General features: G+C 43.5%; 1 protein-coding gene across 1 annotated transcript in view; it reads left to right on the top strand.

The window, feature by feature from the left end:
* The window catches only part of LEO1 (LEO1 homolog, Paf1/RNA polymerase II complex component), a 49658-nt gene extending 29608 nt beyond the window's left edge, over positions 1 to 20050 (top strand). Inside the window, exons 7-12 of the mRNA XM_081227967.1 lie at positions 3629 to 3723; positions 4266 to 4400; positions 5499 to 5634; positions 6899 to 7085; positions 10013 to 10110; positions 19849 to 20050. Coding sequence (XP_081084093.1) covers positions 3629 to 3723; positions 4266 to 4400; positions 5499 to 5634; positions 6899 to 7085; positions 10013 to 10110; positions 19849 to 19953 — 756 coding nt within the window. The 3' untranslated portion in view covers positions 19954 to 20050. The remainder of the gene's footprint in view (positions 1 to 3628; positions 3724 to 4265; positions 4401 to 5498; positions 5635 to 6898; positions 7086 to 10012; positions 10111 to 19848) is intronic.
* The last annotated feature ends 1510 nt before the right edge of the window (positions 20051 to 21560 follow it).

Here is a 21560-nt window from a genome sequence, read left to right as displayed (position 1 = left end):
CCACCATCCTGTCTTCCAGGTCACTTATCCATTCTTCTGCCTCAGTTATTCTGCTACTGATTCCTTCTAGTGTATTTTTCATTTCAGTTATTGTATTGTTCATCTCTGTTTGTTTGTTCTTTTTTTTTGCGGTACGCGGGCCTCCCACTGTTATGGCCTCTCCCGTTGTGGAGCACAGGCTCCAGACGCGCAGGCTCTGCGGCATGTGGGATCTTCCCGGACTGGGGCACGAACCCGTATCCCCTGCATCGGCAGGCGGACTCTCAACCACTGCGCCACCGGGGGAGGGGGAGCCCTGTTTGTTTGTTCTTTAATTCTTCCAGGTCTTCGTTAAACATTTCTTGCATCTTCTCGATCTTTTCCTCCATTCTTTTTCCGAGGTCCTGGATCATCTTTACTATCATTATCCTGAATTCTTCTGGTAGGTTGCCTATCTCCACTTCATTTAGTTGTTTTTCTGGGGTTTTATCTTGTTCCTTCATCTGGAACATAGTCCTCTGCCTTTTCATTTTGTCTGTCTTTCTGTAAATGTGGTTTTCGTTCCACAGGCTGCAGGATTGTAGTTCTTCTTGCTTCTGCTGTCTGCCCTCTGGTGGATGAGGCTGTCTAAGAGACTTGTGCAAGCTTCCTGATGGGAGGGACTGGTGGTAGGTAGAGCTGGGTGTTACTCTTGCAAGCAGAGCTCAGTAAAACTTTAGTCTGCTTGTCTGCTGATGGGTGGGTCTGAGTTCCCTCCCTGTTGGTTGTTTGGCCTGAGGTGAACCAACACTGGGGCCTACCCGGGCTCTTTGGTGGGTTTAATGGCAGACCCCAGGAGGGCTTACGCCAAGGAGTACTTCCCAGAACTTCTGCCAGTGTCCTTGTCCCCGCGGTGAGCCACAGCTGCCCCCTGCCTCTGCAGGAGACCGCCCAACACTAGCAGATAGGTCTGGTTCAGTCTCCTATGGGGTCACTGCTCCTTCCCCTGGGTCCCAGTGCGCACACTACTTTTTGTGTGCCCCCCAAGAGTGGAGTCTTTGTTTCCCCCAGTCCTGTTGAAGTCCTGCAATCAAATCCTGCTAGCCTTCAAAGTCTGATTCTCTGGGAATTCCTCCTCCCGTTGCCAGACCCCCAGGTTGGGAAGTCTGATGTGGGGCTCAGAACCTTCACTCCGGTGGGTGGACTTCTGTGGTATAATTGTTCTCCAGTTTGAGTCAACCACCCAGCGGTTATGGGATTTGATTTTATTGTGTTTGCGCCCCTCTTCCCATCTCATTGTGGTTTCTCCTTTGTCTTTGGATGTGGGGTATCTATTTTGGTGACTTCCAGTGTCTTCCTGTCGATGACTGTTCACCAGTTAGTTGTGATTCTGGTGCTCTCGCAAGAGGGAGTGAGCACACGTCCTTCTACTCCGCCCTCTGGAACCAATCTCTCCAGACTGTTTTTCAAATCCTTGATGTATGATGGAAAATAACCGTGGACCTTTGGTTTCTTGAGTGATGTTCTAGGGACTAGGCTGACCTTTTTTTTTTTTTTTTGCGGTACACGGGCCTCTCATTGTTGTGGCCTCTCCTGTTGCGGAGCACAGGCTCTGGACACGCAGGCTCAGTGGCCGTGGCTCACGGGCCCAGCCGCTCCACGGCATGTGGGATATTCCCGGACCAGGGCACGAACCCGTGTCCCCTGCATTGGCAGGCAGACTCTTAACCACTGCGCCACCAGGGAAGCTCTAGGCTGACCATTTTTAAAGAGTCAGTTGGTGGTATAATTAACTCTTTAATGAGCAAAGAACCAGGTACAGTTTATGTACCTCTATGAGGTCCTCTGACTTTAGAAGTATTTTGATGTGTCTTTCATCCCAGTAGGGTAAGACCTAGGAGTGTTTTATCCTTTCACAGCATCATTATTTGAATCACCTTATATAATAGGAAGCATTTTTCAAAGTGGCTTCTCAGTTAATAATGGCCCATATGTGTCTTCATACTTGTATGTGGTTAACCTATTTTTTATGAGAGGGAAGGCAGGAATTGTGACAGATCATTTCGTTTTGTTTCCTTTATTCAGGAAAATTTTAAGCATACACAGCTATAATGAGAACAGTATAATAAAATCTCATGTACCCGTCTCTCATTTCAGTGGTTGTCAGGTTGGACACCTTGTTTCATCTGTATTCCCCACCCCACCTTACCCAGACTATTTGGAAACAGATCTCAGATTTGACATCATATTTAATTCATGAATATTATCGAGTTTTTAATCAGCCAGCTTCACAGTCGTTTGTTTATACAGTGAGGAATAAAGAAGTAAAGGGGGAAACTGGAGGGAAAACATTAGCACTCAGTTGTAAAGGCAGTTGCAGTTAACAGAGGAGATCCAGAAAATCTAACTGGGAGTGGGAGCAGCTGCTGTTAGGGTCGGTGGTGAGGGCAGGGGCAGAGGGAAGCTTGGGCTTAGATCTGTCGGTTTTCAAAATGTTGGCTTCTCTTTGATGCCATCTTAATTCACATTTTCTTTATCCTCGTGAGTTTATCCTTTTTTTAATTCTTTACTGTCATTTAGTGTGTTTCCAGGATGCAGCAGGGACAAACTACGTGGATTTAGTGTGCTGTATTTTCCTGGAAGTCCCATTGATTTTCGTTTTGTTTTTTAAATTAATTAATTAATTTATTTTATTTTTGGCTGCATTGAGTCTTCATTGCTGCATGTGGGCTTTCTCTAGTTGAGGAGAGCAGGAGCTACTCTTCGTTGCAGTACACAGGCTTCTCATTGCGGTAGCTTCTCTTGTTGTGGAGCACGGGCACTAGGGCGCATGGGCTTCAGTAGTTGTGGCACACGGGCTCAGTAGTTGTGGCTCATGCGCTGTAGAGAGCAGGCTCAGTAGTTGTGGTGCACGGGCCTAGTTGCTCCGTAGCATGTGGGATCTTCCTGGACCAGGGATCGAACCCATGTCCCCTGCATTGGCAGGCGGATTCTCAACCACTGTGCCACCAGGGAAGCCCCCATTGCGTTTTCAATTTCAATAACAGTGGTTTTCATTTTAGGGAGCCCTTGAATATTTTCCACATCTGCCTGGTACTCCCTCTCCCCAACCCCAAACCACCTCCTACCCCCGACCTACCCCATAAAGTTAAGATAAAGTTAGACTCTAAACCTGCTCAAACCTGGGGTTTTTATTTTCATAAGGTGCTTTTTTTTTTCCTTACCCATGTGTGGGGAGCTTCCCTAGGCCAGTTGGCAGAGTTTTTTAGTCCCACATTTATTGGGTTTTTAGCTCTGTGAGAGGACCTGTTTATACAGGGAGTCTCAATCCTAAACTGCCATTTCATATGGCCTCAAGCCTTATTTCTTGTCCTCCTAGCTCTTACTGCGTCTTAAAACTTCTGGAGTTTACCACAGATTTAGCATCTGCTCAGATGCTCTGGCACTGAGCTCTGTCTCTGGTTCTAGCACTGGGAGCTCAGAAATTCACTTAAGCATACTTTCTTTCCTGTTGTTATTTTATCCAGCATCTCTAGGTGATTAAAACAAGAGGGTTTCAGTGTCTGTTTTTCTGTCACTATCTACGCACGTTTATTCTGTGATTTTGTGTGTCTTGAGGAGAGAAGAAGCACAAACTACAGTGTTCTGAGGGACTTGTGTTTTAAAACAGGTAGAAAATACTATAAGATGGAGGATACGCCGGGATGAAGAAGGAAATGAAATTAAAGAAAGCAATGCTCGGATAGTCAAGTGGTCTGATGGAAGGTGAGCACAAATGCCTGAAGGGTATGGAAATGCCCAGAATGTGGCTGGGAGGGATCAAGCTTTGGAATATGAGCTTATTTGGGGTACACCTCTTATTAAAGACTTTCCATTGTTTAGTCCCTGGCATTGCAAAGAAAACCTGAGAGAAATATAAATAGGCAGTTGAGGATCATACAGGCTGGTGGAAGACATTAAAAGTAGGCCAGAAATGTGACCATCCTCTTTGGCTCCAGCATAGTAGTCTGGAAAAGTTAGACCAACTTCCCTCCCTCCTTACAAATTGATGCTTTAGTAAAACTGCCCTTCACTGGGAAGGTGGTAGAGGCTGAGTGAATGTCACAGCATGTTTTACTTCTAAGCATAAACATACAGAGTGTTTTACTTCTGTGTAGGTCATTTTCCACATCAAGCCTTCTTCATTCTTTCCTTCCTTCTGAATTCTGTGTAAGGAGAGAAAGCAGCAGCCGAATCACATTTTAAGTGAAGTAAAATGATAGCGTGAAAGCTTTCTGACTTACATGTGAAGTGTTCCTTCTTTTCAGCATGTCGCTGCATTTAGGCAATGAGGTATTTGATGTTTACAAGGCTCCACTGCAGGGCGATCACAACCACCTTTTTATAAGACAAGGTACCGGTCTACAGGGACAAGCCGTCTTTAAAACCAAACTCACATTCAGGTAATTACTCTCATCAACATACTATTTGTTACAATAAAAGTGGTGAAATATAGGTGTTGTTCAAAGTGCCTGACTCCTGATTGGCATAACCTTGCAGTATAGTTCCCCAAAGACCAAGATCTGGTTCTCAGCTCTGAAGGTTCAAAGACTATATTGTCAAGTTGCTGTTTCACAGGGAACCAGGTCATGCTAACTAAACTTCCAAGAGACTGTTATGTAAACCAGAATGTCAAGTTTATTAACTCCAGTGATTACTATAACTGCCAGGAGGTCTAAGAATCCTTGCAGGTCAGTGTGATAATTAGAGGTTGTCAGTGTGTATGCGATCAGAGGAAAGGCAGTGAGTTGGTGGGTGTGAAGGCTGAGGACATCTTGTTCTTTAGGCTGCTGCATCCATTACCTCTCCAAGGATGTGTCCCCCAAGCAGCCCAGGATACTCAGGTCAGCTGGTGAGAGTATCCCCCTTGTCTAGGCAGCGTAGGCACTACAATGAAACATTCCTGTTTTTCTTTTCTTGATTCTAAGCAGACCATCCTCCTTGGGTAATGCTTATCTTTGGGGAGGGCACAATATTCTTGGTTATGACTTACAGTTTTGAAAATTGTAATGGTCAAGATTATAGGCTTTGGAATCAGATAGACCTGTATCTGAGTCCCATTTCCACTTGCATGACCTTGTGTAACTTTCTCAACCTTTCCTTGCCTCAGTTTCCTAATATATAAAATGTAATAATTATCTCATAGAGGAGCTGTGACAATGAAGTCACGTAATATGTAAAACACAAAAGTACAGTGCTTGGCACTTAGTATTCAGTAAATGCTGCTTATGCCATCCATTTACTACTTCTAGAGGGTAATTGTGCTGTGCAAACGTTTTTTACTCTACTTTTCCGTATTTCACTTTACTTGTGAGATAAGAATGTTTTAGTAAGCTACAGAATGAAGAAACTTCAGAATCCCCATCTAGTATATTGTTTTGTGTCCCTGCCTATTTTTTTCTAGAGAATAGGAAATGGTCACTGGCCTCCTTTGATGTTGATATGACTGGCTCACAAATGTATTTGCTAAACAATGAGGTATTTTTGTTCATTTCCTGCAGACCTCACTCTACAGACAGTGCCACACATAGAAAGATGACCCTGTCACTTGCAGATAGATGTTCAAAGACACAGAAGATTAGAATCTTACCAATGGCTGGTCGTGATCCTGAATGCCAGCGCACAGAGATGATTAAGGTATGTTGGCTGAGGTTTATCCTGGATATTTGGAATATTAAGAATAGCATTTCCTAAAATGTTGTTCATCATCTCTTATTGACCCACTGTTTATCCTTCCAGCTGGCATGAACATGGAGCTGGTTTCATTTCCTAAGCATTTGGCAAATGGGTAAAATGGTGATAGTCCTAAAACAAACCCTGGCTTGGGTTCTCTCCCACCAGGTCCTGAGAGTTTGGCAAACAGATGACTGAAAGAATCTGAACTTTCACAGATAATTTCAAGGATGATTAAATCATCTATGTCTGGTTTAGAGTTCATGTCAAAAATCAGTGGAAACGCTCCAGAGATTTGGTCTAGGTAGAATATAAATAGACAAGAAGTTTCCCCCCTTTTCTCCTGAAGGTAGGGGAGCTGGAGGGACCTGAAGACTCCAGGACCACATTGAGAGATGCCCCAAGCCCTCCTTCACATCCCCAGCTTGCATGGAAATGCACAAGGAATCAGCTAGTTTGTTCTTAATCCCTATTCTACTGACAGTGATTTTTACTCTATACTCAGCACAACCACATACTATTTAATGAAACAATGTCCAGCAACAGAATTAGAGTTGTATGCAGTAATAAAGCAATTAAGTGAGGAATCAAAGAAACTCCAGAATATCCCTGACTTCTCATACCCTGGCCCTGCCTAGTGAACCCCAATGTGTAGAAGCCAGGCAGATGGAAGGGAATGAAGGCTCTGCTTTGGGGCTCGGACCCTCCCCACCAGAACCTCCCCATCCTGCCATCAGGAGCTGTGGGGAGCTCTCTGGGTTGAGGGCCCCAGACTGGAATATGTGGGCACCATGGTAGTTTGGTGGAGCCTGGGCAAGTCAGGTGTCTGTCTCAGGGGTGAAGAGAACCCGCCTCCCTCAGGCATCCACTGGACATGAACGAGGTTCCTCAGGCTGGTCGCTGCACTCTGGGCTCTGCCTGGCAGCACAGGGGACGCTGCATCTCCCAAGGCTGTGCCGGTGCCAGTTCTGATGGGGCGGTTGGTGTGAGGGAGGGAGCCTTTGCCTCTTCACCCTGTGTTGTCTTCACGCCTTCGAACTGAACAAGATGATGACCATGTGTGGTAACAGGGGTGTAAAATGGAGAGAACTGTACCCTGAGGACATAGGAACTGGTGTTATCCTGGGCGAGGCATTTAGGTGTTCTTTACAGTAAAGTAGTTTCAAGGGAGCACTAAGTGAGTTCGTTTTTTTTTTTTAAGTTCAGTAATTTATTTGCTTCTTTACAGAAAGAAGAAGAACGTTTGAGGGCTTCTATTCGTAGGGAATCTCAGCAGCGCCGCATGAGAGAGAAACAGCACCAGCGGGGGCTGAGTGCTAGCTACCTAGAACCTGATCGATATGATGAGGAGGAGGAAGGTGAGGAGTCCATCAGCTTGGCTGCCATTAAAAACCGATACAAAGGGGGCATTCGAGGTGAGTTTGGGCAGAAATTAAATGTCATCATGTCAGGGTCCAGGAATTTATCTTTGCATTGAGCATACTCTGAATGCTCAGTCACTGGACATTTTATTTTTAAGGAACCAGTGTTAATGAGTGAGACATTTTGACATCTAAAGAGCTAAAGAGTCATTGTGGAATCCTTTCAGGTCAGCCTGGAAGGGCAGAAGCTGCCTGTGCTCTCTCGCTTGCAGACTCATCCCTTGAGCTTCTGCTTTCTGATTTGAAAGTCTGCCGATTATATTTGGAACTTCTCTCAACTTTTTAAATTACTAGTTAAGAATCAAGAAGTTCAGTTTTTAAGAATTAGGAAGTTCAGTTTTTCAGCGAATACATGTGTTTTCTTTCAAAGTTCTCCACTGCATATTCCCTTCTTTCACAAGTACCAATAATTTATAATGGTTAACATTTACTCAGCACACACTGAATCCCAGGCAAATACTCAAACATGCATCCTATTGGATCCTCATAACAATGTTAAGACCCAGTTACTACTATTGTCTTGTTCTTTTTTAAAAAAAATGATTACTAAACTAATTATATTAGTTTCAGGTGTACAAGCTAATGATTCGGTATTTGTATATATTGTGAAGTGATCACCATAATAAGTCTAGTTAACTTCTGCCACCAAAGATAGTTACGGAATTTTTTTTCTTGTGATGGGAACTTTTAAAGTCTGCTCTCTCAGCAACTTTTAAATATGCGTACAGTGTTATTAACTTTAGTCACCACACTGTACATTATGTGCCCATGACTGATTTATCTTGTAACTGGAGCTCCTACCATTTGATTCCCTTCACCCTTTCCTCCACCCTCCACACCACACCTCAGGCAACTGCTAATCTGTTTTCTGTATCTATGAGCTTGTTTTTTTGTTTTCCTTTTTTTTACATTCCACATACAAGTGTGACTTATTCACTTAGCATAATGCCTCAAGGTCCATTTTTGTCTTGTTCTTACTGAGGAAATGGAGACTTTGAGAGGTTGAGTGGCTTGCCCAAAGACACATAGTTGGTACATGGACAGTTCTGAACCAAGGCCATCTGACCTCTGACGTGTCTGTCTCCAGAAGTTTCCCCACAGCCTGCAGCAAGATGTCATGCTTAAAAAAGCAAACTGAACCTGAAGATGGAAGGCCTGGGCTGGACTCAGCTCTGCCACTTTTTGTTTTGTTTTGTTTTTGGCCACACTACACGACCTGCAGGATCTTAGTTCCCCAACCAGGGATCAAACCCACACCCTAAGCAGTGAAAGCACGGAGTCCTAACCACTGGACCACCAGGGAATTCCCAACTCTCTTACTTTTTAGTTGGATGACTTTTGGAAAGTTACAGTACCTCTTTTCTGTTACCCTTATCAAGAAAAGAACAACCTATTGGTAATAGTATTTATACCATGATGAGGTTGTTTAGAGAATTGAATGACACTATACGTATAAAGTACTTCATCCAGCCCTTGGCATATAAGAAGTACTAAATAAATGTTACCCCAAACTATTGTCATTGTTCTTACCACTCATCGGCTTCGGGCACGTGACTCCATGTCTCTGAATACTGAGTTCCCCATCTGTAAGATGAGGATCTAATCCCCACCAGGTTAGATTTGATAGAGATTTGGGAATCACTGTACAATGTAAGGTATACCTTGGGTGACCATGTTCCTGGTTTTGCCCTGTTAGAATGATAAATTATAAGAACACCCAATTTTCCCTTTCTCTGACCATCCTGTGAAACTCCCTTCTCCTTTTTCACAGCAACTGCATTTTATTTATTTTGGGACTATAGTACAGAGACCTTTTATTTTTATTTTTATTTTTTTGTTAGTGCAGATTTCCCACAGAAAAGATTAACTGTGGAAATAAATCACATATACGCTAAATAAAAATGAAAAAATTGAGGATTTTTTAGGGGAGAGTTATATAATATTCAGTTTCCCAGTGATTAAAAACCTAATGGAGAAGTTCATTAGCGATCAGTTCTGTCCAATAGTCGGATAGTCTAGGGATAGGCAGGGAATGGGGAGAAGGGGAGAGCATTGGGTTCTGAGGTGAGGGGGTTGGTCTAATATCAGCTGTTCTTATTCAACCTGCGCTTCACCTGGGCTGGGGCATCAGCACAGGCTGTTATTCATCTCCATCTCCCTTTGAAATGTCCATTTGGCAACAAACCGTCTTTACAGGACCAGGAAACTACCTCTTGCTTTTATCTTTAAAGCTTATTTTGGAATTAACTGTTACCCCGATAAAAGAATGACTCAGACTTTAAAAACTTATTTGGAAATAGTGGTGTCTGTCTCTTTAATCAGCTTGCACAAGCCTTTTTAATATTTAAAAGTGGTCAGATACCAAAAAAAAAAAGTGGTCAGATAAACCATTCTTGTATTTGAGAGGATAAGTGCTTCATTTCAACATATCTAAACTTACATTTACCTTTTTTTAAAAAATAAATGTATTTTTATTTATTTATCTTTGGCTGCATTGGGTCTTGCTGTGCGTGGGCTTTCTCTAGTTGCGGCTGAGCGGGGGCTACGCTTCGTTGTGGTGCGCGGGCTTCTCATTGCAGTGGCCTCTCGTTGCAGAGCACGGGCTCTAGGCGCATGGGCTTCAGTAGTTGTGGCACGCAGGCTCAGTAGTTGTGGTGCACAGGCTCCGTTGCTGCATGGCATGTGGGATCTTCCTGGACCAGGGCTCAAACCCGCGTCCCCTGCACCGGCAGGCAGATTCCTAACCACTGCACCACCAGGGAAGCCCACGTTTACCTTTACGTTTTAAAATTTTTTACTTATTTGTTTCCTCTGGAAAAAATGTACAAAGGAACTAAAGATATTCATCAGAAGAAAAATCCGGGAATGAATGGATCATTGTCTTTGAAAGTCACTTACAAATCTTCTTCCTTTGCTTTCAGAGGAACGAGCCAGAATCTATTCATCAGACAGTGATGAGGGATCAGAAGAAGATAAGGCTCAAAGATTACTCAAAGCAAAGAAACTCACCAGTGATGAGGTAAACCAAATTTATTCAATTCTAGAGGTTTACCCTGTACCTACAAGTCAACTCCTGGAATGAAGAGGACCTCACAGCCCAGGAGCACAGATAGATGTCTATACACTTCACTGAAGCTCAGAGAGATAAATCCAGTAACAGGACTAGGGCTGGCCCAGAGGAGGGTCTGATACCTCTGCTCAGAGAAGGAGACCTCTTGTTGGGTGTTGAAGGAAGAATGCTAGGTGTGCAGGGCAAACCAGCCAGGGTGGGCATGCCAGGTAGATGGAAAGGCCTGGGAGAAGACACATGGCCCTGAGATATACCAAGGCTCGACTAGAGAACTAGAAATCATTAGTGTGGGTAGATCAGAGCATGTATCTCTTCTTTCTTTTCCTCTTTTTGTTTATTTTCAATATATTTTTTTAATTACAGAAATAATTCTTATGGTAGAAAAATCTGTTTTCTTTTTATTTAGATGAACTCATATTTGAAATAGTATTGAGTAATTCAAGAAAATAAATTTCCATCTATTATTGAAATAATAAATTTTCAAAGGAATTTTAACTTACATTTTTGACAGTATCCTTTTCAAATTATAAGAGTACAGGTGCTGAGAAATTTTAAGTCTTTTTTCAAAATATAATTGACATGTAACATTGTATAACATATTAGTTTCAGGTATACAACATAAAGATTTGATCGATATATGTATATATTGCAAAATGATCACACCACAATAGTTATATGTTTAGTTATAGTTATATGTTTTTTTCTTGTGATGAGAACTTTTAAGATCTATGCTCTTAGTAACTTTAAATTGTACAATGCAGTATTTATTTATTTATTTATTTATTTATTTTTGGCTGTGTTGGGTCTTTGTTGCTGCACGTGGGCTTTCTCTAGTTGTGGCAAGTGGGGGCTACTCTGTGTTGCGGTGCATGGGCTTCTCGTTGCGGTGACTTCTCTTGTTGTGGAGCACAGGCTCTAGGCACGTGGGCTTCAGTAGTTGTGGCACGCAGGCTCTAGAGCGCAGGCTCAGTAGTTGTGGCGCATGGGCTTAGTTGCTCTGTGGCATGTGGGATCTTCCCGGACCAGGGCTCGAACCCATGTCCCCTGTATTGGCAGGCGGATTCTTAACCACTGTACCACCAGGGAAGGTCACAATACAGTATTATTAACTGTAGTCACTGTGCTGTACATCACGTCTCCATGGCCTACTTATTTAAGTCTTTTTTTTTTTTTAATTAATTAATTAATTAATTTTTGGCTGCGTTGGGTCTCTGTTGCTGTGCACAGGCTCTCTCTAGTTGCGGTGAGCAGGGTCTGCTTTTCATTGCAGTGTGTGGGCTTATTGCGGTGGCTTCTCTCGTTGCGGAGCACAGGCTCTAGGTGTGCTGGCTTCAGTAGTTGTGGCTCACGGGCTTTAGAGCGCAGGCTCAGTAGTTGTGGCACAAGGGCTTAGTTGCTCCGCAGCATGTGGGATCTTCCTGGGCCAGGGCTCGAACCTGTGTCCCCTGCATTGGCAGGCAGATTCTTAACCACTACACCACCAGGGAAGTCCCTATTTAAGTCTTTTAAGATTATTTTTATCTTTGCTATTCTTGAATTTTGCTGTGGTATCTTAATTTGTGTTTCTTTTCATTTTCCTGATTGGGATTTGTTAGATTTTCTGAATCTGTAGGTTGGTATCTTTCATCAGTTCTGAAAATTTCTCAGCCATTAATTCTTCAGATATTACTTCTGTACCATTCTGTCTCTCCTTTCTTCATGAAACTCTGATAAGATGCATGTTATTCCTTCTTACTTTATCCTCCATGACAGATCCTCAATCTGTCTTTCATATTTTCCAGGTCTTTATCTCTCTGCATTCTAGGAAAGTTCTTCATATCCTTCTAGTTCAGTGCTTCTTTCTTTAGCTGTCTAATACATTGTTAATCTCTTGCATGAGATTTTTACTTTGTTTCAGTTTTTTATCTCTAGAGGTTTAGTTTCTTTTTCTAATTGGTAATTTTTAAAAATTCTGCTCCTAAATTATATTTTTCAGTTTCTCCTTTTAATGTCTTTAAATATTTTAAACCTACATGTAAGGTCTTTTATGTCTGATAATTCCAATGTCTAAAATCTTTACATGTGTGATTTTACTGCCAATTACTTCTGCTGGCTCTTTTTCATGATGACTTATTTCTCCATGTATTCTGCAATTAAATGATTGATTTACTTAGCTCTGATCAATGGGAATTTTTGTGGCTTAGATTGATGGATTCCTCCAAAGATGGTATATATTTGCTTCTGCCAGGTACCTTGGGACCACTTTAAATTATATTCTTGGAATAAGGTCTTCTTAGTTTTACTGGAAGTATGGGTTCTGACTTGTGGTTATGAATTTTCCTAGAAATTTTTAATTTTTTGTTTTAATCCCCTGTTAATTAGTTCTAATGTTAGAGATTAGAAATTATCCTTGCAGACATTTAGAACAGGGGTTGGCAAATTACATCCCACTGACCTAATCTGGCCTGCCGCCTGTTTTTTCAAATAAAGTTTTTTAGGAATCCACCCATGGTTATTCATTTATGTATTTGTCTATGGATGTTTTCCTTCTATAGTGACAGAGTTGATTAGTTGCAACAGAAACCATACATATGTCTTGTAAAGCCTAAGACATTTATTCTCAGGCCCTCTACCAAAAAGGTTTGCTGACCCCTGCCTCAGAGAAATGGGCCTGGGTTTATTTCTAGTTCACCTGAACAATAAAGATACAGTCCTTTGGGGTCTGCTATTAATCTGCTCCACTTGGCCTTTGTCTCCTGTCCTCAGCACCCTGCAAGGCATAAAACCTAAGCTGATGTTCACACAGTTTGGTAAATGTCTTCAAGGAGAAAGCCTGCTTTAGTGCTGTGCTTATCTCTGTGGGTTCTTGCTTTTGCTTAATTTTTGGTCTCTGATTACGCCTTATTTTCTTGCCATCACTTTGGTTTGTTTATAGTTTTTCATCATTGTAATTTTCAGTGGGAGGGTTATTCAAAGGATTGTTCTGCCATATTGTGGGAACATTGCTGTGTTCCTGTTATTCATGATTTTAATGAATTTTGATCATTTTGGCCTGTGAACTGTGAGCTTCCATGAGCTCTTTTCTCATGTGAAACAGAATTTTGTTCTTGCGTTATTGTTAATTACAACATTTAATATTTCCCAGTCTTTCTTGAAAGTGGCATGCTATGGAAGATAACTAGACAAAAATTGTTAAATTATTCTGCAACATACTTGTTTTAAATTAGATAGGAAACATCTTAATCATGCATTTATAGTGTGTTGAACTGTTGGCAAACAGGAATCCTCATCTAAGCAGATGCCGTTTTATTCTTTGGCAAGCAGAAACTGTGAATAAAACTTGAAAAGTGCCATGGGACTTCTGTTTATTTCTAGTATTCTCAGAAATGAGATTTCTAAATGTGATCCATCAAATAGTCTTCTTCTAGTCTGGGCAATTGCAAACCTGTAACTTCCTGACTTAAAAATGTCTCTTGCGAATGCCTCCTAGCTGTCTGTTATAGGAGCTACCCTCTACCTTCCACACCCAAATACTCACCATTAAGTCTTCCTGTACCCCTCCCTTCCCCTTTCCTGACAGCAGAGACTTTACTTCTGCCTGGACCTCCCAACCCCTGCCTCTGCCTCCCCTTATTGCCCCAGTTCAAGTCCTGGCATGGGTCACAATGGGAGAGAGGAGGAAAGGGGTCAGACCTGCTCTAGGTCCCTCTCCTTATTTGCACACTAAACCCTACCCACATGCCATGAGCCTAGTTATTCCTCTGAGATAAAGCAAGTTTTCAGACCCTAAGTCCCCACCCCAGAGAACCACCGTTGTCACCAGAGCATTCCTTGATATGGGGAAAGGGCATGGGTCTGGATTAGAATGAACTGGATTACTGAATCTTGGGCTATTTTATTTATTTATTTTTTTTAAAGTTTTATTTATTTATTTTTGGCTGTGTTGGGTCTTAGTTTCTGTACGAGGGCTTTCTCCAGTTGCGGCGAGCGGGGGCCACTCTTCATCGCGGTGCGCAGGCCTCTCACTGTCATGGCCTCTCCCGTTGCGGAGCACAGGCTCCAGACACGCAGGCTCAGGAGTTGTGGCTCACGGGCCTAGCCGCTCCGCGGCATGTGGGATCTTCCTGGACTGGGGCACGAACCCGTGTCCCCTGCATTTGCAGGCGGATTCTTAACCAGTGCGCCACCAGGGAAGCCCCTTGGGCTATTTTATACTACTTGCATGGCCTTGAGCAAGTCATCTCACATTTCCAAGTCTGTTTCTTCATCTGTTCTATGGGGTTTATGCTCGCTGCCTTGTAAAGTTGTATTATAGTAAATAACAGATATGAAAGTGGGTGAATGCTAGCTTCCCTTCCCCAGCAGGGTCTAAGTTACAAAAAAGGAGAGAAACAGAACTTTTTATCCTCCCTTATTTTTGTAAGCAGTGAAAACTTTAGAAAACCTAAATTACAACCAAAGTGGAAAGATGGGTAGTAGAAGAGACTGTGGAAAAGGGAAAGACTGCCGTGGGAAGGAACATGCAGACAATGGGAAGGAAGGGCATCACTGCCACACCTCAGCTTTCTCGGATGAAAGAGACGACCTGCCAAGGACTGCCTAGAATGTGGTGCTGGTGGTCTGCTTCCTCTCCGTGTCTCTCTTTCCTCCCCCAGCTCTGCCTCGTGAAGCCTCCATTCCCCCCCTTGTCAGCCCTGCCTTACCTGTTAGAGGCCCCTCTGTTTATGGAGCCATCTGCAACTTGGAACCAGGGTAGTCCCAGCTTCCCCTCCAGTGTGGTTGGGATTCTGAATGTGTTTCCCTGGAAGCCTTGACACTCTTGGTGTTGGTCACTTATACTTTAAGACACCCTTATTTGTATATTTTCTTAGGTATATTTTGGGTTAAATAAACTCTGAGAGCTGGTTTCTAATGTGAGTTTTACAATCAGTCTAAAAAATAAATTGTTGGAAGACAACTCCTCCATAACTGTGGGCTGCCTGTTCCTGTGTCTTTAGGGACCTGCATTCATGGCTGTATTAGGAAGCTTTGTGTTCATCTCAGAGGTCTCTGAGACTGTCCTCAGTTCTTTTCTTTCTTTTTTCTTTATTCTGCTCTGCAGTAGTTATTTCCACTGTTTTATCTTCCAGGTCACTTCTCTGTTCTTCTGCCTCAGTTATTCTGCTATTGGTCCCTTCTAGACTATTTTTAATTTCATTTATTGTGTTGTTCATCATTGCTTGTTTCCTCTTTAGTTCTTCTAGGTCCTTGTTAAATGTTTCTTGCATTTTCTCTATTCTATTTCCAAGATTTTGGATCATCTTTACTATCATTCTGAATTTTTCAGGTAGACTGCCTATTTCCTCTTCATTTGTTAGGTCTGGTGGGTTTTTACCTTGCTCCTTCAACTGCTGTGTGTTTTTCTGTCTTCTCATTTTGCTTAACTTACTGTGTTTGGGGTCTCCTTTTCGCAGGCTGCCGGTTCATAGTTCCCATTGTTTTTGGTGTCTGTCCCCAGTGGCTAACGTTGGTTCAGTGGGTTGTGTAGGTTTCCTGGTGGAGGGGACTAGTGCCTGTGTTCTGGTGGATGAGGCTGGATATTGTGTTTCTGTGGGCAGGTCCACGTCTGGTGGTGTGTTTTGGGGTGTCTGTGGCCTTATGATTTTAGGCAGCCTCTCTGCTAATGGGTGGGGTTGTGTTCCTGTCTTGCTAGTTGTTTGGCATAGGGTGTCCAGCACTGTAGCTTGCTGGTCGTTGAGTGAAGCTGGGTGCTGGTGTTGAGATGGAGATCTCTGGGAGATTTTTGCCGTTTGATATTACATGGAGCTGGGAGGTCTCTTGTGGACCAGTGTCCTGAAGTTAGCTCTCCCACCTCAGTGGCACAGCCCTGATGCCTGGCTGGAGCACCAATAGACTGTCCTCCAACGACCAGAAAAAATAGAAAAAAAGAGGATAAAATAAAATAAAGTAAGATAAAATAAAGTTTTTAAAATAAAAAATAATTATTAAGAAAAAAAAATTTTTAAGTAAAAAAAACAAACAAAAAACAACGGACGGACAGATCCCTAAGACAAATGGTGAAAGCAAAGCTATACAGACAAAATCTCACACAGAAGCATACACATACACACTCACAATAAGAGGAAAAGGGGAAAAAATAATCTATCTTGCTCCCAAAGTCCACCTCCTCAATTTGGGATGATTCATTGTCTATTCAGGTATTCCACAGATGCAGGGTACATCAAGTTGATTGTGGAGATTTAATCTGCTGCTTCTGAGGCTGCTGGGAGGGATTTCCCTTTCTCTTCTTTGTTCCCACAGCTCCTGGGGTTCAGTTTTGGATTTGGCCCCGCCTCTGCGTGTAGGTCGCCTGAGGGCGTCTGTTCTTCGCTCAGACAGGACGGGGTTAAAGGAGCCGCTGATTCGGGGGCTCTGGCTCACTCAGGCCGGGGGAAGGGAGGGGCAACGGAGTGCGGGGCGAGCCTGCGGCGGCAGAGGCCGGCGTAAAGTTGCACCAGCCTGAGGCGCATTGTGCGTTCTCCCGGGGAAGTTGTCCCTGGATCACGGGACCCTGGCAGCGGCGGGCTGCACAGGCTCCCGGGAGGGGAGGTGTGGAGAGTGACCTGTGCTCACACACAGGCTTCTTGGTGGCGGCAGCAGCGGCCTTAGCGTCTCATGCCCGGCTCTGGGGTCCTTGCTGATAGCCGCGGCTCGCGCCCGTCTCTGGAGCTCCTTTAAGCAGCAGTCTTAATCCCCTCTCCTCGCGCACCAGGAAACAGAGGCAAGAAAAAGGCTCTTGTCTCTTCGGCAGCTCCAGACTTTTCCCGGACTCCCTCCCGGCTAGTCGTGGCGCACTAGCCCCCTTCAGGCTGTGTTTACGCCGCCAAGCCCTGTCCTCTCCCAGGGATCCGACCTCCGAAGCCCGGGCCTCAGCTCCCAGCCCCGCCCGCCCCGGCGGGTGAGCAGAGAGGCCTCTCGGGCTGGTGAGTGCTGGTCGGCACCGATCCTCTGTGCGGGAATCTCTCCGCTTTGCCCTCCGCACCCCTGTTGCTGCGCTCTCCTCCGCGGCTCCGAAGCTTCCCCCCTCCGCCATCCGCAGTCTCCGCCCGCGAAGGGGCTTCCTTGTGTGTGGAAACCTTTCCTCCTTCACAGCTCCCTCCCACTGGTGCAGGTCCCGTCCCTATCCTTTTGTCTCTGTTTATTCTTTTTTCTTTTGCCCTACCCAGGTACGTGGGGAGTTTCTTGCCTTTTGTGAGGTCTGAGGTCTTCTGCCGGCGTTCAGTAGGTGTTCTGTAGGAGTTGTTCCACGTGTAGATGTATTTCTGATGTATCTGTGGGGAGGAAGGTGATGTCTGCGTCGTACTCTTCCGCCATCTTCTCCTGTCAGTCTGTGTTCATCTAATATGAGTATTTTTGTCATTTGTTGCATTTACATGGCACAGGGATTTATTCCAGCCACGTTCACTAAGGCAGAATCCCACACCCCTGGTTTCACAAAATGAGGTCTCCTGAAGGTTGCCACTCAACTTTCTAAGTCCTGGGAGTAGCAGGCCTGCATGCCTTTGCTGGACTTTACTGTGCTTGTCTGTAGCCGCCGGAGAAGTCGGTCCTGGAAGGATTTTCAGAGCAGAATTCCAGAGCGTCTTACCCGAGACAGTGGATTAGAACTGGTGCCAATTAGACTTCTTTGGGAGAGCTTTGACCTGGCTCCTGACTTCCCAGCTGCTTGGCCCTGTCTAGGTTCCTTTAGGACAGGCTCTACCACCTTTTAGAGGTACCATGCCCATTATTCTTTTATTCACTCAAATTTAAACCCATTAAAGAACTTTAGAGCTGAAGAGACCATACACACTGAAGTTTACTTGGGGAAGGTTGCCACAAACCAGGCTGGCATGTAAAGAGTTTAAGATAAGATTCATCAGCTGAAAATAAATGAAAAGTGGTGGTAGTAGTGAATGTGCTTCTTGCCTTTGCCAGTGCGGGGTTGGGAGAGAAGTGTCTAGGTTTGCTCAAGGCTGGGAAGTAGAAAGGAGGCTTGTCACAGCCTGGGGGCAGGATCCACCCTCCAGGCTTGCTGTTGGGGTAACTTTATTGCTGCCAGCTGGGAAGTAAGTGCAGGAGGACTTCTGGAACTCTTCCTGTGGATTCATAACTTACCCCTTTGAATTCTCCTATGACTTCAGGTCTGTGGGGATGCATTTGGGACAATAAGGCAGGAAACAAGTGTGAGATAGTATTGATATCTTCTCCTCAGAGGGCCAGGCATCAGAAAAAGTGGCTATGCCAGCTTGTATGCTACATCCAGAAGCATTCTCTGGTCAGGGTAGTAAGATGCTTGGCCTTCCCCAACTTCAACCTTTAAACTTTGTTCACCCTGTTTTATTTTTGGTGAGGAGTCTTGTTAAGGCAATTCTGGAGTATCATATTTAGTATCATTTCATTTTAATCAATTTTTGATATTATTTAATGTTGATCTGTTCAAATTCTATCTGTAAGAAGTATTTTTAGAAAACTTCCCAAATTTTTTGTTTCTATTAGAACGTTATACAACGTGACTTTAAGCAGTGGAAACTTGTGTATGAAAGCCTTTAATTTCTTCAAAAAAATTTTTTCAAATATTAAAAAAAAACTTTATTATGTGAGTTTTTAATACATCCAAAACAAGAAATAGTTATTTAAAAAAATTGACAGTCTTGGGCTTCCCTGGTGGTGAGAATCTGCCTGCCAGTGCAGGGGACACAGGTTCGAGCCCTGGTCTGGGAAGATCCCACATGCCACGGAGCAACTAAGCCCGTGCACCACAGCTACTGAGCCTGCGCGTCTGGAGCCTATGCTCCGCAACAAGAGAAGGCCGCGACAGTGAGAGGCCCGCGCACCGCAATGAAGAGTGGCCCCCGCTTGCCGCAACTAGAGAAAGCCCTCGTACAGAAACGAAGACCCAACACAGCAAAAATAAATAAATAAATAACTTTATTTTAAAAAATTAAAAGATAAAAAATTGACAGTCTTTAGGGCATCCTTGGTGGCGCAGTAGTTGAGAGTCCGCCTGCCGATGCAGGGGACACGGGTTCGTGCCCCGGTCTGGGAAGATCCCACATGCCACGGAGTGGCAGGGTCCGTGAGCCATGGCTGCTGAGCCTGCACGTCCGGAGCCTGTGCTCCGCAAGGGGAGAGGCCACAACAGTGAGAGGCCCGCATACTGCAAAAAAAAAAAAAAAAAAAAAAAGACAGTCTTTAGAATGCTTTTTAGATAACGAAGAAGTGAAATGCTGAGCAAGTGGAGAAAAAAGTTTAAGTGAATACCTAATTATGGTCAAAATAGTCAGCAGAACAAGCAGTTATATAGGCTGACTTCTTTGGGAGAGCCCTAACTCTTCCCAGGGCAAAGCCCCTTTCCACTTTCCTGCAGCTCTTCTCCATGTACAGCAGCTTCTTCCCCCTGTGAGACTGGGTCACAATTGCTTAGCTCACTCTCATGGGCCTGAAATTGGGGTTTAGGGTTAGTTTGGTTATTACTCCGTAGTCATTTTGAATGCCTCTAGTACTTGTAGGTTTGGAAACTCGCCATGACCTTAACCACTGGTTTTCTTCAGCTGGTAAATGTTCTTATTAAAAGTTATGTTATTTTTGGGTTTTCAGAGGGTTATTCAGCTCAGAGCTACTTTTGATAAACCTTTCTAGAAATATTCTCTATGAACTTTGAGATTTTTAAAATTTTTATCTGTTTAGGAAGGTGAGCCTTCTGGAAAGAGAAAAGCAGAAGATGATGATAAAACAAATAAAAAGCACAAGAAATACGTGATCAGTGATGAAGAGGAAGAAGATGATGATTGAAGTAGAAAATGTGAAAACTTTATGTATTTTATTGTACAGTTTGTTTTATAAATATGTAAACATGAGTTATTTTGACTGAAATAAATTGATTTGCTTTTGAGTAATTTTAATTGTAATAAAAAAATTTAAAAAGCAGGTCTCTGTTCAAGAAATTGACCCCTCCCAAAGCAGGCTGATTTTGTTAATGCCTTACACTAGTTCTTAGGTTTTAGTGAATTCCTCCCAGGCCCCACAAAGAAGCCTGGCAAGGGCCAGGTGAAGCGAGTGAGGCATTCTTCTGGGGTGCAGAGTTTTAAAAGGGGCGCAAAAAAGCCTCCATAGTTGTATTCGTTTGTTAGGTCTGCTGTAGCAAAGTACCACAAACTGGGTGACTTAATACCACAGAAACACATTCTCTCACAGTTCTGAAGCCTATAAATCCTAAATAAAGGTGTCGGCAGAGCCATGCTCCCTCTAAAGGGAAGAATCTTTCCCTGCGTTGTCCTAGCTTCTAGAGGATCCCAGTAATCCTTGGCTCGTAGTAGCGTAACTCCAATCTCTGCCTCTGTCTTCACATGGCTTGTTTCCCTGTGTGTCTGCTCTGTGTCTCTCTGTGTCTCCACTCTGTGTCTCCAGATCCCACTCTCCTTTCAGGACACCCATCAATGGGTTTAGGGTCAACCCTAATCCAGTGTGACCTCATCTTAACTAATTACATCTGTAAAGATCCTATTGCCAAATAAAGTCACATTCTGAGGTTCTGGGTAGATATGAACTTTGAAGGGTCCCTATTCAGCCCACTACAGTAATCAAGTTTAATAATACCGTAATACAACATTTAAAAAAATTAAAATTAATGTAAAAATATGATGAACAAAATGTCAAAAATTCAAATAAAGATGATCTAACAGGGCTGGGATTAGGGTAAGGCAAGTGAGAAGAGTGGCACAAGTACAGAACTGGATGAATTGTCTCTTTATTTGAAATTTTGATGTTTTGTTTATGGGAGTTTTTTGCATGGAGTTTGAAATGTATTGCAATATTATTTACCTTGATCACTGAGATTCTGGCACCACTTATATTTTTCACCAAAGTGAGTATCTCACGTGTTGCGTCCTAGTTGTGGCCCTGCTTTCTCACAGCATGGTGGCTGGGTTCCAACGGTGAGCACCCCAAGAGAGCTGTATTATCTTTTTTCAAAATCCACCACATTCTGTTCAGTAGAAGTGAGTCACTGATGTGAGCTCATATTCAAAGGGAGGGAAATTTGACTCCTCTCGATGGTAGAAATGGCAAAGAATTAGCAGATATATTTGAAATCCATATTTAAGATATGTATTTGTCTTTTCTGCAGTGCTCTTCTACACAGCCTAATCTTTCCCTTAGGAATGGACTAGGCCTGTTAATACAATCTAGGAGGTGTGGCTTGTGGGAGGCTTACCCTGAAGCCTGGTTATAGAGAAGTGACATTGAAAGAGAATAAGGTCCTAACTCACCACTGTGTCACTCTCCTAAACTCAGAAACCTTTAGTCCCTTGCTATTTCTTGGTTTATCAAGTTGAAAGTCCGATGCCTGGCTCTTGAGAGCCTTCATTTTGACTCTGTCTTTTCCAAGGCAACAGTGTGTT

Source organism: Mesoplodon bidens (genome assembly GCF_964165515.1).
Source record: "Mesoplodon bidens genome assembly, chromosome: 3".
NCBI classification, from domain to species: Eukaryota; Metazoa; Chordata; class Mammalia; order Artiodactyla; family Ziphiidae; genus Mesoplodon; species Mesoplodon bidens.
Note: the sequence above shows the minus strand (reverse complement) of the source record. Positions and strands in the feature narration are given on the sequence as shown.